This window comes from Brachyistius frenatus, unplaced genomic scaffold (genome assembly GCF_029030835.1).
Source record: "Brachyistius frenatus isolate BFR_SWC_R1_liver_20210118 unplaced genomic scaffold, ASM2903083v1 Contig_197, whole genome shotgun sequence".
NCBI lineage: Eukaryota > Metazoa > Chordata > Actinopteri > Embiotocidae > Brachyistius > Brachyistius frenatus.
The window spans coordinates 470,526-489,259 of NW_027210796.1; the positions used below are offsets into that span (position 1 = coordinate 470,526).

The window sequence follows — 18,734 nt, forward strand, 5'->3', positions numbered from 1 at the left end:
AAGGTAAAGTTTATATCACCTTTCACCTTTCAATGAGGATCAAATTTGTACTTGTCCAAAAAAAAAGGCCAACAATTTTCATGGGATTTTTTCACATGACTGTATGAAACATACAGTAGTTCTGATTAGGTTATGGGTATAACATGAAGACTTTTCAACTGAGTCTTGACATGTAAAATAACACAGGAGAGATACGACTCTGTGGCAGCAGAGGCAGGGGAAACAATAGTTTAATCACTGAATGTGTTTTTGTGAATACAAATTAAACTGAAAGAAAAATAGTTTAAACAAAATAGATTGTGAAACGTATTGATTTCTGAAAAGTATTCAGACAAAAAAAATATGTCCCTGCCTAAACCCAATCTCTTGCAGTTTCTTGTTCGCAGTGGCTCTCTTAACCTCCTGTTCTGTCCCACAGGGCTTCTCAAACGCCATGAGTGGTTTCGTTAAACTGGGTCTGATCAACAGTGAACCCAGCCCCATCCTGCAGCATACTTCATCTCCGGTTTCCTGGGTAAGAAGATTTATAATGGTTAAAAATGCAGCCTCTGAGCAGGGCACTCAGCTTCTTACTGCTCTCTGTTTTTTCCCGTTTAATGAAACAGGCTGTTTTGAAGCTCATCCACTTAAAGCTTGTGGAAGTGGAAAGAGTCTATTAATGTCAATAGCTGCTTATCAGCATCAAGGCTGCAGTGAGCTGAGGCCTTCTGAGATTGATGAGAGTTTACCTCAGACAATGTTTGTCATCTTTTATCCTTTTGAGATGAAAGGAAATACGGTGTTGCATATTTAGGATATGTTCATCAGAAATCAAATCTGCAATTTTAAATCCTCCCCCTTGTCTTTCTGAAAACAGTCACTCTCTTGAAAATGACATACAAAAAGAACCCCAGACAAATAGCCCATCTATAAACTTCAGCCCCATTTAAGTCCCATTAAAGGTTATGATATGAAATGTTAGATACCCATGTACAACCCATTTCCAAAAAAAGTTGGGACACTGTGTAAAATCAGAAAGTTGTGATTTGCAAATCATGTAAACTCATAATTAATTGAAACTCAACTAAGGACAACATATCAAATGTTGAAACTAAAAAATTGCATTGTTCTATGAAAAATATATGCAAATTATGCAAGCAACACGTTTCAGTTGGGACAGGGTCCTCAAAAGACTGGGAAAGTTGTGTAAAGCTAAAGGAAACATCTCTCAGTCTCTCAGCAGTGAAAATGGTGATGGGTTCATCACTGTGAAAGACTGGGTGGGCAAATACACTGCTCAAAAAAATAAAGGGAACACTTAAACAACACATCCTAGATCTCAATGAATGAAATATTCCAGTTGAAAATCTTTATTCATTACATAGTGGAATGTGTTGAGAACAAAATAACATAAGAATGATCAATGGAAATCAAAATCATTATCCCATGGAGGTCTGGATTCAGAATCATACTCAAAATAAAAGTGGAAAAATTAGATCACAGGCTGATCCAACTTCTGTGGAAATTCCTCAAGACAAGTCAAAATGAGGCTCCGTAGTGTGTGTGTCCTCCATGTGCCTGTATGCACTCCCTACAACGCCTGGGCATGCTCCTGATGAGACCACGGATGTTCTCCTGAGGGATCTCCTCCCAGACTTGGATCAAAGCATCAGTCAACTCCTGGACAGTCTGTGGTGTGACGTAGCGTTGGTGGATGGAACGAGACATGATGTCCCAGATGTGCTGGATTGGATTCAGGTCTGGGGAACGGACAGGCCAGTCCATAGCATCAATGCCTTCATCATGCAGGAACTGCTGACACACTCCAGCCACATGAGGCCTAGCATTGTCACGCATCAGAAGGAACCCAGGGCCCACTGCACCAGCATATGGTCTTACAATGGGTCTGAGGATCTCATCCCGGTACCTAATGGCAGTCAGGGTAACTCTGGCTAGCACATGGAGGGCTGTGCGGCCCTCCAAAGAAATGCCTCCCCAGACCATTGCTGACCCACCGCCAAACTGGTCACGCTGGAGGATGTTGCAGGCAGCAGAACGTTCTCCACGGCGTCTCCAGACTCTGTCACGTCTGTCACATGTGCTCAGTGTGAACCTGCTTTCATCCGTGAAGGGCACAGGGCGCCAATGGCAAAGCTGCCAATCTTGGTGTTCTCTGGCAAATGCCAATCGCCCTGCACGGTGTTGGGCTGTAAGCACAGGCCCCACTTGTGGACGTCGGGCCCTCATACCACCCTCATGGAGTCTGTTTCTGACAGTTTGAGCAGAAACATGCACCTTAGTGGCCTGCTGGAGGTCATTGTGTAGGGCTCTAGCAGTGCTCCTCCTGTTCCTCCTTGCACAAAGGAGCAGATAGTGGTCCTGCTGCTGGGTTGTTGTCCTCCTACGGCCCCCTCCATGTCTCCTGGTGTACTGGCCTCATGTCTCGTTCCATCCACCAACGCTACATCGCACCACAGACTGTCCAGGAGTTGACTGATGCTTTGATCCAAGTCTGGGAGGAGATCCCTCAGGAGAACATCCGTGGTCTCATCAGGAGCATGCCCAGGCGTTGTAGGGAGTGCATACAGGCACATGGAGGCCACACACACTACGGAGCCTCATTTTGACTTGTCTTGAGGAATTTCCACAGAAGTTGGATCAGCCTGTGATCTAATTTTTCCACTTTTATTTTGAGTATGATTCTGAATCCAGACCTCCATGGGATAATGATTTTGATTTCCATTGATCATTCTTATGTTATTTTGTTCTCAACACATTCCACTATGTAATGAATAAAGATTTTCAACTGGAATATTTCATTCATTGAGATCTAGGATGTGTTGTTTAAGTGTTCCCTTTATTTTTTTGAGCAGTGTATATATACACATACATGTATGTATGTATTCTCTACAGAATGGGTTGAATGTTCATTTGTAGGGTCAAAGCCACATGTGAAATGTCACCAGCACTCACAGATTGTGATCAAATTAAAATACAAAGACAGGGTTTTCCTTCCCTGTTTGAAAATACACAGCTGCAAATTATGTAAATTAAAAAGTACATAAAATAATTAGCCTGTATTAGATATAAAAAAAAAAATACAAAAAATAAACCTATTTGTGAGAATGCTGCTTCAGCTGTTTTCAATATCAATAACAGGCTTGACAAGCTGCAGTAAACTTATTGTCTTTTTTCCGGTTAATAGTGTTTCTTTGACGTTGTTCCATCTCAACCCAGTTATTTTGCTAATTACCTGCTGTACATTTAAACGGACACTAGTTCTGCTCAAAGCACTCACGCTTTCTCCTTCTTTTAGTGATCTCTTGCTAATCCCAAAGTTGTTTATGAGCTATTCAGATCTGATGGTTACATTAGTTTAGCAGTTAGTCTGAAGGATGCCTGACCCCAGTGAAGCAATGCAAGACGGATTAGTGTAACTCCCATTCTCCCCTTGGCAGCTCTGGTGATGCAAAGGTGGCTGGGTGACAGTCTGAAGGAATCATAGTTTTAAGCTGATGGCCACGATGCATTACCATACAACATCGTAACATGATTTTGGCTCCGGTGCAAATATTTGGCCCCCCTTCTCTCTCCCCAAATGCATTGCATAAGCATTTCCCAGCAATGCCACAGTTCTTCCTTCGTCTAAGTGATGGGTAGAAATGATATTTACTTTTGATCAAACGTGCAGTTTTGAAACATATTTATACCTATCACAGTCTGTACGCAATCGTTTTTTTTTTTTTTTTTCTTGTTTTATATAGAGATGCAGTTGCCACGTCTGCCTGTACAAAAGTTTAGGCTGTGCTTTTTCTAGAATGACTGATTTGCATTCACTCCAAAAAAAAAAAAAAAAAGCACAAGTTCTACCAAAGAATAGCTTTACACAATGCACTATCCAAATGAAGCAGAATAAATGAAAACGGAATTATAGTAAAATAGAGACGCCTTGAATAGCTCTGATGAAAAAATATCATTATATCCTAAAATGATGATAGATCAACCTTGCAGCTAAAGAGGTGCTGGTCAGCATTTGGGCGGAGGAACTACAGAGAGGAAGACCTTTGCAGTGATTTTTCTTTTGCTCCACAGAAACAACTCCTCTGTCAGCAAATGGGATTGTCTTCTTCTATCTCCCAAGATGCCTTTGAAGAAGCTGTGTACGAATGCGTCGGACAGGACGACTTCAGGATGGACACCCTGAGATGGTGAGTGAAGTGTTTCACACGCTTCTAGCAGGCATGTGCCGAGAAAAAAAAAAAAAAAGGTCTCTTAAACCATTGTGCCATGTGAACCTTCTAAAATCTAGTGCTTAAGCCTCAATACCATAACAACATTTCTCAGTGCACATCAAGGAACCCATGATACCATCTGGAGAATGACTGTTAGCAACTACTATTTCAACTCTTATTACAAAAGGGGGGTAGCATGATATTTTCCTTTTCATGCTTACACACATTTTATAATATTTAAACTACACACAGAGAGAAAGAGACAGAGAGAAACAGACAAACGGAGAGAGATGGAGACAGAGAAAGACATCCCCCTGAGTGATAATTGGGAATCCGCAGCTTATTAAATATAAACAAGGCTATACCATTTCTGAAGAAATTGCGGTGGGATTGCTGCTACTAGCTGTCCTTTTCTATTTGTTGCTGCTTAAAAGCTAAAAGTGAATATCTGACTTAACTTTGTATAAAAGAGCAGTTGAATTAGTTGGAAGAGCTGCAGAGAACTTTGTGTTCAGCCCGTGTTAATGTCTTTAAGGTTTTTACTTGTGTTTTCTCCTATACTCTACATCGATACCCTTAGTTCCTGGTTAAAAAGGTCAGTGTCTCTGTCTCTGTCTCTTTATCTATGTATTTGTCTGTCATATAACTGATAATCAATATCCCTGCTCAGAGTGAAAACATTCCCACTCCAACTTCTGCAAAAGTGGCCATAGCCAAATTAACCTTGACCACACATTGCCACTAAAAGGCTAAAAAGGGCTTTAATAAAATTGACACCCTTTAATCCTCATCAATTATTATCGATTAAAACGGAAACGGCTACTTGCTGAATTTACAACACAATATTAGACGCTCGCCCGTCAAAACAATTAATGTCAAGTATAGGAAGACGCAGCCCACGTAGGTGACGACAGGATGTAGATGTCATAAAATGGAAACATTTTCTATTATGCTATTATTTTATTTGGTGGAAAGAAACCGCAAAAAACCTGTAATCTTGTGTAACTCTGTCTTTGAATGTCTTTTTTTTTGTGCTGCTCCGGTGTGAGTAGATGAGGCAGAAGTTAGTGGTGGTGCTGTGCATGGTGGGCTCAGAACAAGGCTGAAGCCGCTCCTCTTCTGCACACTTTTCATTTCCCTCCCTTACAAGGACACCTGAAGTGGTGTAGCGTGCACGATCTTCAATTTAAATTCACTTTTCCAAGGGTCTCTTCAGACCAAGGCCATGTGCAGTCATTGTTCTTCCGCTCCTGGCAGTGGAGAGAAGAGGGAGGGCAATGCTGGCTTTGACATGTAAATTCCTCCGACGGTAAAAGTGAACTGTTGGAAACATTCCATCTATGCCGTTAAATGGTAAAAAGCCAATATGCTCGTGGCTAAATTCAGTAACATGTTGTTCATTTATTCAATTCACCAGCAAAGCAGCCACAAAAAGCAACTGCTCATCTCTTTAGATTTAGCCAAGGATGCGTGGGCTGCTGTTGCAGCACTGCTGTGGTAGTACAGTGGAGTAATATTCTTTAAAGCTTTCAATATGGCCTTGCAAAGGTAATTTAATAGAGGAAAATGTGTTGTTTTTTTGTATCTCTGTGCAGGTTTGGGATGCTGAGTGATGAATCTGTGCCACACGCAGACACCGTTCTGGCCTCTCTTACAAAGCATCTGGAAGCCAAGCTCTCCTATGGTGAGCTCATTTATTACTGAAAGAACACAAGCACTAAATGTAATACTTGTACATAAACTAATCACTTCCTTCTTGTGGTCAGATAAGGGTGAACGGGACATGATCATCATGAGAAATGATGTGGGGATTCGCCACCCAGCTGGCGAGCTGGAGACCAAACACATTAGCTTGGTGGTTTATGGCGAGCCCAACGGCTTCTCTGCCATGGCCAAGACTGTAGGATACCCAGCAGCCATTGCTGCTCGTATGGTTCTTGAAGGTCAGTGACATCACTCTACAAAATTGTATTTTTTCTTGGCCTTTCAAAATAATATTACAAGATTCAAGAAGATGTACAAAAATTACAATTGGTTGCATATTTGCAATTTCAAACCAGCCAAATATGACCAAGGGAATGGAATGACAGTTTGGTATGTTTTTGAAGGAGAAGGAGAGTTTTATCATTTTGAAAGTAAAATATGATCTGTGGATGCAAGTCTTGTACAGATACATTCAGTTACTTTCAAGAAAGTAAAAGTGTGAATCATCGTAATAAAAAGTTACAAGGAAAGTAATACAAGAATAATTTTGGCGTGATACCAAGAAATGGACGTTATTACTAAGCATTCAACTACAAATTTGAAATTAAATGAAATAGGAGAGGGATCTAACATGGGAAGATAATTGGCAGAACAAGTGAAGAACCATTACATATCCACCAGTTCATGGACCTGGAGGGAATTCTTCTGGAAAAAGTGAGCATTTCTCCCCCAAAGGAGAAAAAGAGTGTTATGATGTGAGGGGATAAACGAATCCAAATGCAGAAACACAGCAAAATCTCTTAGGAATCAGGCTTTTATTTCCCGGGCAGTTAGTGCAAACGGGAATACACGCCAAGAGTCTGTGTTTCAATCTGAGCCTCGCCACCCGAGGGAATCCCGGGGCTCTCCTTGGCACATGGCCGGGTGACGTAGCCGAATGGCGATGCTCCGCTGGGGGAATCCCCAGACTTCTCCCCAGCGAGCTGATTGGCTGGATCGACTGTGTGACGTCCGCGACTCGACACAGGATAGCCCAAACCCTCGACAGCGGATCTCCGAGGAACACACTGGAAGGTCTCTTCGTGCAGGTGATGCCCGTGGCTCGACACTGGACGGAACTGGCAGGGTCGACTGTGTGACACTCATAGCTCGACACAGGATTGCCAAGTTACAGCAGATGATCTCCGAGGAACGATCTGGAATCTTCTTCGTTCAGGTGGATGCCCGTGGCTCGACACTGAACAGCAGGAAACAGGTTGGAGTCAGAATCGGAATCTCAACACCGGGAGACGGACGGACTTACTGGACGGGTTGACAGGAAGGCAACGGACGAACTGACACCGGATGGGCAGGAGACCAGGGTATAAATAGTGGCCGGCATAATCGCTCGGAATGCCGCTCAGCTGTGCTGCCGGAGAGGTGCGGTAGTGGGCGGTGCTTGGAGGAGGGTACTGCTGAGGGAAAAAACAGACAGGGGAATGACAGGACACAGGAGGAAAGGTATTCGGGGGTTAAACAGGGGAAAACACACTGGGAACAGACAGGAATCCTAACAAAGAGCAGTTAAACTGATATCAGAAATGTTGGAGAGAGCGTGGATGTAGGCAATTTAAGAAAATATCTTCAAACACAGTACTTTATTTTAGTAATTTACTTGAAGAAAGTGTAACGGGAAGATATGTGGTGAAAATACTGTTAGTACAGTGTGTAAAAGTACTACCATCTCTTGGGTAGGGAAACCCAATTTCGGTAATTTTATGGCACAGTTTGGTGGTATCTAGCATTGAAACATGGCGCCAGATTTCAATACCTACACCACATCCACACTCATACCTTTTCGTTCCAAGACACTTAACTTTTGCTCCATTTACAACAGGATTAAATCTCAGTGTCAGTGAGCCAACATATGTTGCCTTTACTCAGGCAGCCAGCCATGTAGATAAAATCACTTGTTTAATCTTGGGTAACCTAAAGTTTATATTACCTTACAATAACTTGGACAATTGTTCATTGTAGCCATAGAAAAGTCTCTCTTCTTCTAAAATGCAAAGGCAAGTAATTCATTTAGTTTTTGAAAATGGAATTTCTAAAATTGGCATCAAAAAAAGTTTCCGCTATCAATGTCAATGTATTAGTACTTTTGAATAGCCCTAATCCCGTAAAACCGCTAGTGAAGGACCAAGGCCTGACAATTGTGAATTAAATTTTCACAATGGAAAAAGGGGCATACATTGAGACAACAAAAAGCACAACGGGATGAAAAGTGGAAAAAGTAGACATAAAAAGACCCAAATCAAATTAAAATAGGACAGTGGAAATAGAAATCTACAGGGCTGTGTGAATTAAGTAAGTGATTGTATTTCCAAATCACTGTTCCTGATACATTTGGTGTTTTAGAGCTTTAATAAATAAAGATTTAAGGAAAAAGAAAAAAAATCAGTTCCACAAAATCCTCCATGGAACAGCAAATATAATGCTGAAGGTGTGAGTTGAGGCTGTATTGTAATGATCTCAGGGTACCATCTAAAGTGCATTATACAAGTGCATTTTGGGAGTGTCATAATCCACTTTTGCTAGTTTAACGGTCATTAATCTGAATGCAAAGTAACATGCGTGGTTCAAAGGGGTTGTATGTTGTCTCTTAATTCATCATAAAGATTTAGGTTCAAGCTGAAGTTTTAACCTAAATCTTCATGTAGCGCCCAAACTTTTGTGTCATTTGCAATTTCCTTTAAAAGCCAAGCGTACTTGTACCTTTGTGGATTGCCAATAAAACAATGGATTTGCCAATGAGCTGGAAAGAATGCATCACTGCAGAGGAAATAGATCTTGTCCGCAGAATGAGCAGATTGATACATTTTTACCTATTTTTAAATTTAGTTTTATTCTTAATCTTTTTTTATTGTTATTTGTATAGGTGCGCATTATTGTCTTGCCACCTTAAAATGCTACACAGTCACGTTTTTATTGGTCAGTTGCTTTCAACCGCCTAAGATAGCGGTACACCAACAATGTGCCTGACCGCTCTTCATTTAAGGACCAAAATGCTCATAAACGCTCAGATAGACGCAAGTACATTTATTATTTAAATAACTAAGACACTGGATGGGAAAATGACATCTGCGTTGGTTTAAAACTAGCAAAGACGTTGCACATGGCGCCAGTATGTGCCCATTGTAAGACAGAGTCCCTGATGTTATTGAGCTGAAGTTTAAACTTAAATATCTGGTGTTTTCTCCCTGTAGGTGAAATCAGTAGTAAAGGTCTGGTGGTTCCAATGATGAAGGAGATCTACATGCCAGCGTTGGTCAGGCTGAAGGAGGAGGGGCTGCACTTCATGTCAAAGAGCACCGTGCAGGAGTAGACCTGAGCCTCTGAAAAGAGCTGATACCTATCCTGTCCAAAAACTCCAGAGAAAATGTATAAAATTCACACCCTATTAGCTGTTTTTTCACCATCTTTATTCAAACTCTTAAGTGTCACATTCACTTTTTTGCTATTAGTCTGTGTTTGAAGTGATATTTTTAACTCACCTACCAGGCTGATAAAGTAAACATTTTCTTATAAATATGAAAGGAGTCAAAGTTAACCTTTCACAGGAGGAAACATTTTAAAGGAAAAAGCCAAATTGAATCCTCAAAGGTTTGTCAAAATGAAACATTTTGCTTCGTAACAACATTTACAGTGAAACTAAACAACATTTAAAGTTTAGTTTTAGAATTAAATCAAAAGTCTAATGTGCCAGCTATGCTCAGTAATTTGCTTTTTAACAGCATCCTGAGTTTGGCTTCATTGTCCCATCTGTGCCGAACGGAAATAAGTAAATCACTGGCATCAACTGTCAGAAAAAAGTTCTTCTGTGAAGATGTGTAAAATACAAGGACGTCCAAACTATGATTTGACTGATCAAACACTATTTTAGGCATTAGAAATTTAAACTATTAAAAAGTACAAACATTGTATTATGAATCAGGTAAAAACTACTATAGAAACCTTGTCTGACTGGGATTTAAAAACTGAACCATTAATGGTAAATTTTGACATCCAAAACTTGCTGATCACAACGATTGTCACCAGTCAAAAACATAATGTTCTCACAGGTGAACTGTTCAATGGGCAATCAGAGTGATGATTGCAACATTGATGTAGATGTTTTGTAACCCTTTAATGCAATCCTAAATCTGCATAGTTTTGTTGGACTGACAGCTTGTCCTGTCAGTCTGTGTAACTAACATTGGTCTATCCTTTTAGACTGAGGCCAAAGATGTGTTGTGGAAGCAGCCTCGCCACTCGGCTTTGCTGATTGATAAATTTGTCAGCATTACCAACTACTGTATGTAACACTACTTTCGAATACCATTTCTTGCTTTGGCATTGTGCGCCATTTTGCTTATTATAGAATGAAGTCAAGTGTGCTAGTAATTTTATATAATTTGAGCTAAATTGGCATTTTTTTTCTATGGAAAGCCACCTGTTGCAACCTGGAAGTTAGGGATATGGTGACCTTGTGGAGAGATTTTGATAGGCAAAATACAAATATTTATTTTGTTTCCAAAAAAGTTACAACAAAATGCTATGATTTGCAAATGCTGTATCCCTATATTTAATTTGAGAAAACCCCAAAGACAACATATCAAATGTTGAAACTGAAAGATTTCATTGTTGTATGAAAAATATATGCTCATTTGGAATTTGATGGAAGCAACACTTTTCAAAACAGTTGGGACAGGATCAACCAAAACAAAATGGAAAAGTTGTGTACAATAAAAAAATAAAATAACAGTGGAACTATCACAACTAAATAGGTTAACTGGCAACAGATCAATAACATGTTTGGGTATAAATACAGTTCTCGGTAGTGAAAATGGGGAGGGGTTCACCACTCTGTTAAAAGACTAGGTAAATAGTACAACAATCTCAGAATAATGTTCCTCAATGTAAAATTGCAAAGAATTTTTGGATTTCATCATCCATGGTAAACAATTTCATTAAAAGTTTTAGAATCCGTAGAAATCTCTGTATGTCAGGGAATGGGCTAAAAACCAATATTTAATTTGATTTTTTGATTTTATACACTTTATTAATCCCCGAGGGGAAATGTCTTCACTACAGCAGGGGGGCTCTCAGGGGGGAGATGCGGCAGCAGGCTGCCACTAGCGCGGCGCCAGGTAACCTGACCTGAGGTGCATGTTTTTGGATGATGGGAGGAAGCCGGAGAACCCGGAGAGAACCCACGCAAGCACAGGGAGAACATGCAAACTCCGCACAGAAAGGCCCAGGACCGGATTCAAACCCGGAACCTTTTTTGCTGTGAGGTGACAGTGCTAACCACTGCACCACTGTGCCGCCCTTAAATGCACTGAGGCTATACTGCGTTAAAAACAGACATGATTTTTAAGTGGAAATCACTGAGCTCCGAAACACTTCTGCACTACACATCACTGCCTCTACAAATGCAGGTGAAAACATACAAAGTAGAAAGCATATATAAATAAGATCAGAAAACGCGACACCTTCTCTGGACCTGAGCTCAGATTGAGCCAAAGTGGAAAACTGTCCAATGGCATAACAAATTTTGATTATAGATTACAGAAGGCCTTGCTTATTTCAGCAAAGCACTGCCAAAACGGTTTCTGTACATATCGCAACAGCATGGCTCAGTAATAGAAGAGTCCAGGTGCTAAACTGGCCAGCCTGCAGTCCAGATTTGTCACCCATTTGAAAACCTTTGGTGCATCATGAAATGAAAAATACGACAAAGATGTCCACCAACTGTTGAGTCCTGATCAGGCAAGAATAACCATTTCAATTTGAAAACTCCAGCAAGTGGTCTTTATCAGTTCCCAAACACTTACAGTGTTGTTAAAAGACAAGATGATGCAACACAGTGGTAAACATGCCCCTGTCCCAACTTTTTTTTAAAACATGTTGCTGGCATCAAATTTAAAAAGAGCATTTTCATAAAACAATAAAATGTCTAATTTCTCAACTCAATCAGTTGTTTTTGGTGTATTTTCAACTGAATATGGGTTTACATGATTTGCAAATCATCATATTCTGTTTTTATTTACATTTTACACAGCGTCCCAACTTTTTTTGGAATGGGATTATACATATACCTGAGATAAATGGTTTTTACAGTAATATGTACGATAGAGGGTGTATATGGGTTTTAAAAAGCAGTGTGTTGTTTGATATGATGTAGGATTTTAAGGTTTGGATTGAATGATACAAAGACTATTGTGTTAGTTACATTTAAAAAAAAGAGAACTTAAATCAAACATTTCACAAATGGAGATGACATTTCAAGTCATATCAACACAATGGCAGGTTTGTGTCAAATTTTGACATCATAGAATCAGTTGTAATTACCTTCTCTAACATGAACACAATTTTATTGTTTTCTCTTTCATGTTTAAGGTTACATTTATGTCTTGAATATTTTTTCTTTCTAGAAATGTGATGGTTGCATTAATAAAATTAATTATCTTAAGTTCAGGAACTTGCATTATTATTCTGTAAATGTAATAAACTGAATTATTTATATTCAACCCTGAGTTTATCATTGAGATTTATTCATTACTTTGAGACATAACAGCTTCCATTACAATTCATTGACCCAACGCAATGTATTTTTTTAAGCACCTCCAATTCAACTCTGATCTCTTACAGGTAAGTGAAATACTTTTGTCTAGAACCCTAGTAGAGTGAACTGAACCATTAAGCTTTTCCTACAACAACAATTCAACCTGCTCTCACTTTTTGAGGGTGCTGTGTCTCAGCCCTGAACTTTAGTCCTTCACTAGTTATACATCTGTGGTGATTGTGAGATTGAGGGAATAGCTTTGTACAACCAGCTAGACAAAATTTACATCATCATCTGTTCCATCACCAATAAAGAAAGTTCCATGACCTCCTTGATGGCCTGGAGTGGTTTGGATTATGGCTGCTTCCGGTCTTTCTATCACCTGGGTAAGGATTTTCAATTCAGCCGCTGACAAAACGTTTGCATCTTGCAGTAGAGGCTCTGTAATTCTGCTTTCCAAATCTTCTACTGCATTGTGATACCTTCTGTAATCAGCTGCCACTGTTTCCTTTGGGTGACCTGACCTTTTTTTTTTTTTTTTTTTTTTTTTTTTTAGATCTACCTGTGCTTTTTTCTTCAGAACTTTACCCAATTCTTGTGGTGTGGTTCTCCATCCCTTTTTTCTGTTTTGTTTTACAGATGAGCCGATTTTCTGACATAATCTGTCAGTGTGTTGATTTGTGCCTTCTGGTTCCAATTGTAATCTTAAAAGATGAAAAGACTGGATCAAAGGCAGGTGCTGTCCTTTTATTCACCTACACAATATACTTACAATGACATTGTTTGTGTGTGTGTGTGTGTGTGTGTGTGTGTGTGTGTGTGTGTGTGTGTGTGTGTGTGTGTGTGTGTGTGTGTGTGTGTGTGTCCATTCAATATCATCCATCCATCCGTGCTTTGTCCTGCACGGGGTCACGGGGAGTGGGGGTGTGGGCGCTGGAGCCTATCCCAGCTGTCCTTGGGCGAGGGCAGAGTGCACCCTGGACAGGTCAGGAATATGTCATTTTACAATAAATGTATTATTTCATTATTTTGACGTTAAAAAGTAGGACAGTAATACTTTCGTTCTTTTACTTAAACATTTTTTTAAAAGGACTTTACCATGTAATGGATGCCACACTTAGAATATCTGACACAGCTCTGACATTTTTCTGGCATCCACCTTCGCCTTTTTGAGGAAACAAATACAATATGCATTGTTGCTTCCGCTCAATTTGGGGGCACCCATGCAAACTAGGCCACCAAGCATGGGATAATTGGGCATGCAATTGTGAAAAGTCATAAATGCAAATTAAGGTGTGGATATGGCAGCCGGTCAAGACAATGTCTGGACACTTGACCTATTTTCTGTCCTCTTGCAGAGTCTTAGCCCAGATTAACACATGGAAAATCAATTGGAATAACCAGTTCAGTCCAGGGATTAAAGGGAAAATGTATAATCCAAACGTTGAATACAACTCAGTTTTCATGGGAAACTGAATTAGGTCTTCCTTTTCTCTCTGTCTCTGTTTTTGTTTCATTGACACTCCCATGTCAGGCCCACAGCGGGGTGTTTTCGCTCCATCTTTTGTCTGGGCATTGCGACCTCCACCCTCCTTACCATTGGTCACCTGAGACTGGTGAAGGAGGAGTTGGGGTCATTCTGCTGCAAACATCGAGCATTAACATGTGGGCATGGTTGAATGGTTTTATATGTATCAAGGTGCTTTGCACCAAATATAATGTCAACTATGCCCCTTAGTGGACACTTGCCTTGCCCTTTGACTTGTAGAGTATCAATTGGCCTGGAGCTACAGGACCTTAACCTAATCCACCCCTTGAAGGTGCTCTGTTGGGTGATGTGAGTGTGATATATGTGAGTTTTCTTAATTATTTTTTTTACCTTTTTTTTTTTGTCCTGTTTAAGTGTTTTTGAAATGTGTTTCAGGTTGACCCTGATGAAGACCACAAGCCAAAACGCATTGGTCTAACAATGAAGTTCTGCCATACAAGTGTTACCAAAGTTTCACAGCAAAGTCCAGAATAACTGAGCCAATACTTGAGAAGATACAGTATTTCACATCAAGTTTTCACAGCTAAACAAATATAAAAATTTTGGGGGGTAAAAAGTTGTGTCAACAATGGAAAGGAAAACCTGGAAAAATAATTTTTCCGACCTAAGGGCAGCTATTTTTTTGGTGGCCATAGCAAATGAACAAAAGAAAATAGCATGAAAATAAATTAAATGTGTATTATGGATCTGCGCCTCGCCTCCTGCGTGGCATGGATGTCTGTGCACCTGACAAGTGACAGTCCCTGAAAAAAAAAAAAGAAAACTGCAGCTTTCCAGATATACAGTGGGTATGGAAGTATTCAGACCCCTTTAAATTTTTCACTCTTTGTTTCATTGCAGCCATTTGCTAAAATCAAAAAAGTTCATTTTATTTCTCATTAATGTACACTCAGCACCCCATGTTGACAGAAAAAAACAAATGTAGAAATTTGTGCAAATTTATTAAAAAAGAAAAACTGAAATATCACATGGTCATAAGTATTCAGACCCTTTGCTGTGACACTCATATTTAACTCACATGCTGTCCATTTCTTCTGATCCTCCTTGAGATGGTTCTACTCATTCATTGGAGTCCAGCTGTGTTTAATTAAACTGATTGGACTTGATTAGGAAAGGCACACACCTGTCTATATAAGACCTTACAGCTCACAGTGCATGTCAGAGCAAATGAGAATCATGAGGTCGAAGGAACTGTCCAAGGAGCTCAGAGACAGAATTGTGGCAAGGCACAGATCTGGCCAAGGTTACAAAATAATTTCTGCAGCACTCAAGGTTCCTAAGAGCACAGTGGCCTCCATAATCCTTAAATGGAAGAAGTTTGGGACGACCAGAACTCTTCCTAGACCTGGCCGTCCAGCCAAACTGAGCAATCGTGGGAGAAGAGCCTTGGTGAGAGAGGTAAAGAAGAACCCAAAGATCACTGTGGCTGAGCTCCAGAGATGCAGTAGGGAGATGGGAGAAAGTTCCACAAAGTCAACTATCACTGCAGCCCTCTACCAGTCGGGGCTTTATGGCAGAGTGGCCCGACGGAAGCCTCTCCTCAGTGCAAGACATATGAAAGCCCGCATAGAGTTTGCCAAAAAACACAAGAAGGACTCCCAGACTATGAGAAATAAGATTCTCTGGTCTGATGAGACCAAGATTGAACTTTTTGGTGTTAATTCTAAGCGGTATGTGTGGAGAAAACCAGGCACTGCTCATCACCTGCCCAATACAATCCCAACAGTGAAACATGGTGGTGGCAGCATCATGCTATGGGGGTGTTTTTCAGCTGCAGGGACAGGACGACTGGTTGCAATTGAAGGAAAGATGAATGCGGCCAAGTACAGAGATATCCTGGAAGAAAACCTCTTCCAGAGTGCTCTGGACCTCAGACTGGGCCGAAGGTTCACCTTCCAACAAGACAATGACCCGAAGCACACAGCTAAAATAACAAAGGAGTGGCTTCGGAACAACTCTGTGACCATTCTTGACTGGCCCAGCCAGAGCCCTGACCTAAACCCAATTGAGCATCTCTGGAGAGACCTGAAAATGGCTGTCCACCAACGTTCACCATCCAACCTGACGGAACTGGAGAGGATCTGCAAGGAAGAATGGCAGAGGATCCCCAAATCCAGGTGTGAAAAGCTTGTTGCATCATTCCCAAGAAGACTCATGGCTGTACTAGCTCAAAAGGGTGCTTCTACTCAATACTGAGCAAAGGGTCTGAATACTTATCACCATGTGATATTTCAGATTTTCTTTTTTAATAAATTTGCACAAATTTCTACATTTCTGTTTTTTTCTGTCAAGATGGGGTGCTGAGTGTACATTAATGAGAAATAAAATGAACTTTTTTGATTTTAGCGAATGGCTGCAATGAAACAAAGAGTGAAAAATTTAAAGGGATCTGAATACTTTCCGTACCCACTGTAAATGCAGGCTGTCTCGGGCTAATGAATGTCAGTAAGATTTTGTTACTTCTAAAACAGAATCTGGAAGTTCAAGTTTCAGTTTGGCTCCCTATATTTAAGTCTTAACAGTTGAGAGTTTCAGATTAGCTACCGAGTTCCCCTCTTGATGCATTTCAGAAAACACTAGAAAATGTCCTCCTACTTAAGTGTGATGGAACAACTCTTAAACGCAGGCCATATTCATGCACTCTGGCGTCAATAAATATGGCCACAACCACAAAAAGTGAACATTACTTAGACTATATAATGTTTATGGTACCTGGTAGGCTATTGTGTATAGTATTTTGACTAAGTTGATGTAAAACATTGCGTGTACGGCCTCATTTATCAATCCTGTGTTTCCATGATTCTGTTAAACTGATGTTGCAAATATTCATATGCTACCTGCAATGTTGTTTACATTTGGTGTCATGAGTCATAAGACACTTCAAATTTTCACCATGGAAATTTCCAAACTGACTTGAAGGCAACACATCATAATACCCTACAGTAAATTAAAATGTGTTGTTATATCTTCGCAGCAATGGTTGTGCACACACTAAAAACAAACACCAACAAGCGTTTTCTATTGTGTTTTTCCACTTATTTAATCCCCTAGCTAATAACTCATCAGTGTTTTTAATATCCAGCTAAAAAACAAACATGTTAATACCCCATGCATCACATTTAGTTACAAAATCCAGAGTATAAAAGGATTAACATTTTCCAGCTAAGCAATTACAATTAAACCATAACATTTAAATGCACTAAACATGGTAAAATACAAAAATCTAAAAGTATAAATACAAATTTGGTCCATTGACGTGATTACTATAATATTATTTACATTAGATTAGTATTATTTCATTATTCCAGCATATTGTTTTAGTTATGACTGTATCCCCACATTTTCTGTTATGATGGTATTTACATAGAGGTGTAAATACCGGCAAGCTAATATCATTTGATACAAAAAAAGATGCAGTTTTCCCCTTTTTACTCCATTTGGCTCAGTACCAATAAATACAAAGGCTTCGGAAAAGTTAGTTGAGTGAAATGTCTCAGAGCAGTACACCGTTAAAACATCAGATACAATCTACAACTTGTATCAAAATTACAAGTACAGGATGAAGAATGCAAAAAGGCACGCATTACAAAAAGCGTAAAGACTCCAAATCTAGCAAAGGAGAAACTCACTCATGCCAGTCTCAAACTCCAGTATGCAGAGACCTGAACAGTGAGGATTTTTATGGAGTAGTTGTGGCATCAGGAGAAGCTCTGTTAGGTTGGTAAAGAAGAAGGACAAAAATGATGTTGTTCATTTGTAAAAGTTAGACGTTATTTTAACGGGGGAGGAGTTGGGAGGGTTGGCAGTTACACAAGCGATTCAAGGCTCTCAGTGGTGCTGGCTGTTCCCACCACGATGGTTCCGTTGTTGTCGGAGGACTGGAGGGTTTTCTTGTCTTCTTGTGTCCCAATAAGACTAAGCATGGCTTTGTACAGGAACTGGTACTGCTCCTGGAAAACAATGTGTTTTGCAGATCTGATTTAGCATTCTGGTATTTCTAATGTAACAAGTCATTTTACATCTTCTGATGTCTTCTGACAAGACTCTCTAGGATTTTTCTAGCAACAATTTAGAGTTAAGAGTAAAAGTGGCAATTTAACCGACACCATATTTACTCCTGGGAAACATACATTGACGTCCAAAAGAATTTTATGTCAACTAGCCTGTTTGTACTAAGGTTTTTTTTCCTCCAAATCAGAGTCCAACATGAGTTGCAATATACGAAGGGCAATCAAAAAGTTCAGAGGCTGTTCCTGTTGCGTGCAAACTAAACTTCATGAATAAGTACTCCAGGTAACATTACTTGATCAGCATGTGTTACGCAAATTTTTGCGACTGTTGGTTTATTCGTTGTTATGGGGTGACTTGCGCTGTATGCTGCAATAACCATTTACATTCATTAAGTCTTTGTTTTTAACATTTGGGAGTATGAAGTTTGTTCAAATGGCAAATAAGTTTAGTTTTGGTGTGTACCATTAAATGTACTGACCAAGATCACTGGAAAACTAGATATATTACAAATGTTTGTAACTGCCTCATCGGTGGGCCAGTGGACCGTAAAAAAAATCTAGTTATTAACAGCTCTGTGTGCTCTGTCTACATCTACCTATCTATCTCTGTGTGCCTGTCATTCAGGGTGTGCATGAAAACATGCCGCTGTAGTGCAGTCACCTGCGTATAAGTC

General features: G+C 39.9%; 2 protein-coding genes across 4 annotated transcripts in view; one reads left to right on the forward strand and one right to left on the reverse strand.

Annotated features, from left to right (window-relative positions):
- aass (aminoadipate-semialdehyde synthase) overlaps positions 1-10,962 on the forward strand; it is a 40,397-nt gene extending 29,435 nt beyond the window's left edge. The window contains exons 20-24 of the mRNA XM_069718726.1: positions 419-514; positions 4,072-4,187; positions 5,807-5,895; positions 5,978-6,154; positions 9,161-10,962. Of these exons, the coding sequence (XP_069574827.1) occupies positions 419-514; positions 4,072-4,187; positions 5,807-5,895; positions 5,978-6,154; positions 9,161-9,279 (597 nt within the window). The 3' untranslated portion in view covers positions 9,280-10,962. The remainder of the gene's footprint in view (positions 1-418; positions 515-4,071; positions 4,188-5,806; positions 5,896-5,977; positions 6,155-9,160) is intronic.
- A 6,102-nt stretch (positions 10,963-17,064) lies between these two features.
- Positions 17,065-18,734, reverse strand: part of ptprz1a (protein tyrosine phosphatase receptor type Z1a) — a 152,902-nt gene continuing 151,232 nt past the window's right edge. For all 3 annotated transcript variants that reach the window (XM_069718725.1, XM_069718723.1, XM_069718722.1), the window contains one exon: positions 17,065-18,000. In XM_069718725.1, coding sequence (XP_069574826.1) covers positions 17,857-18,000 — 144 coding nt within the window. In that variant the 3' untranslated portion in view covers positions 17,065-17,856. The remainder of the gene's footprint in view (positions 18,001-18,734) is intronic.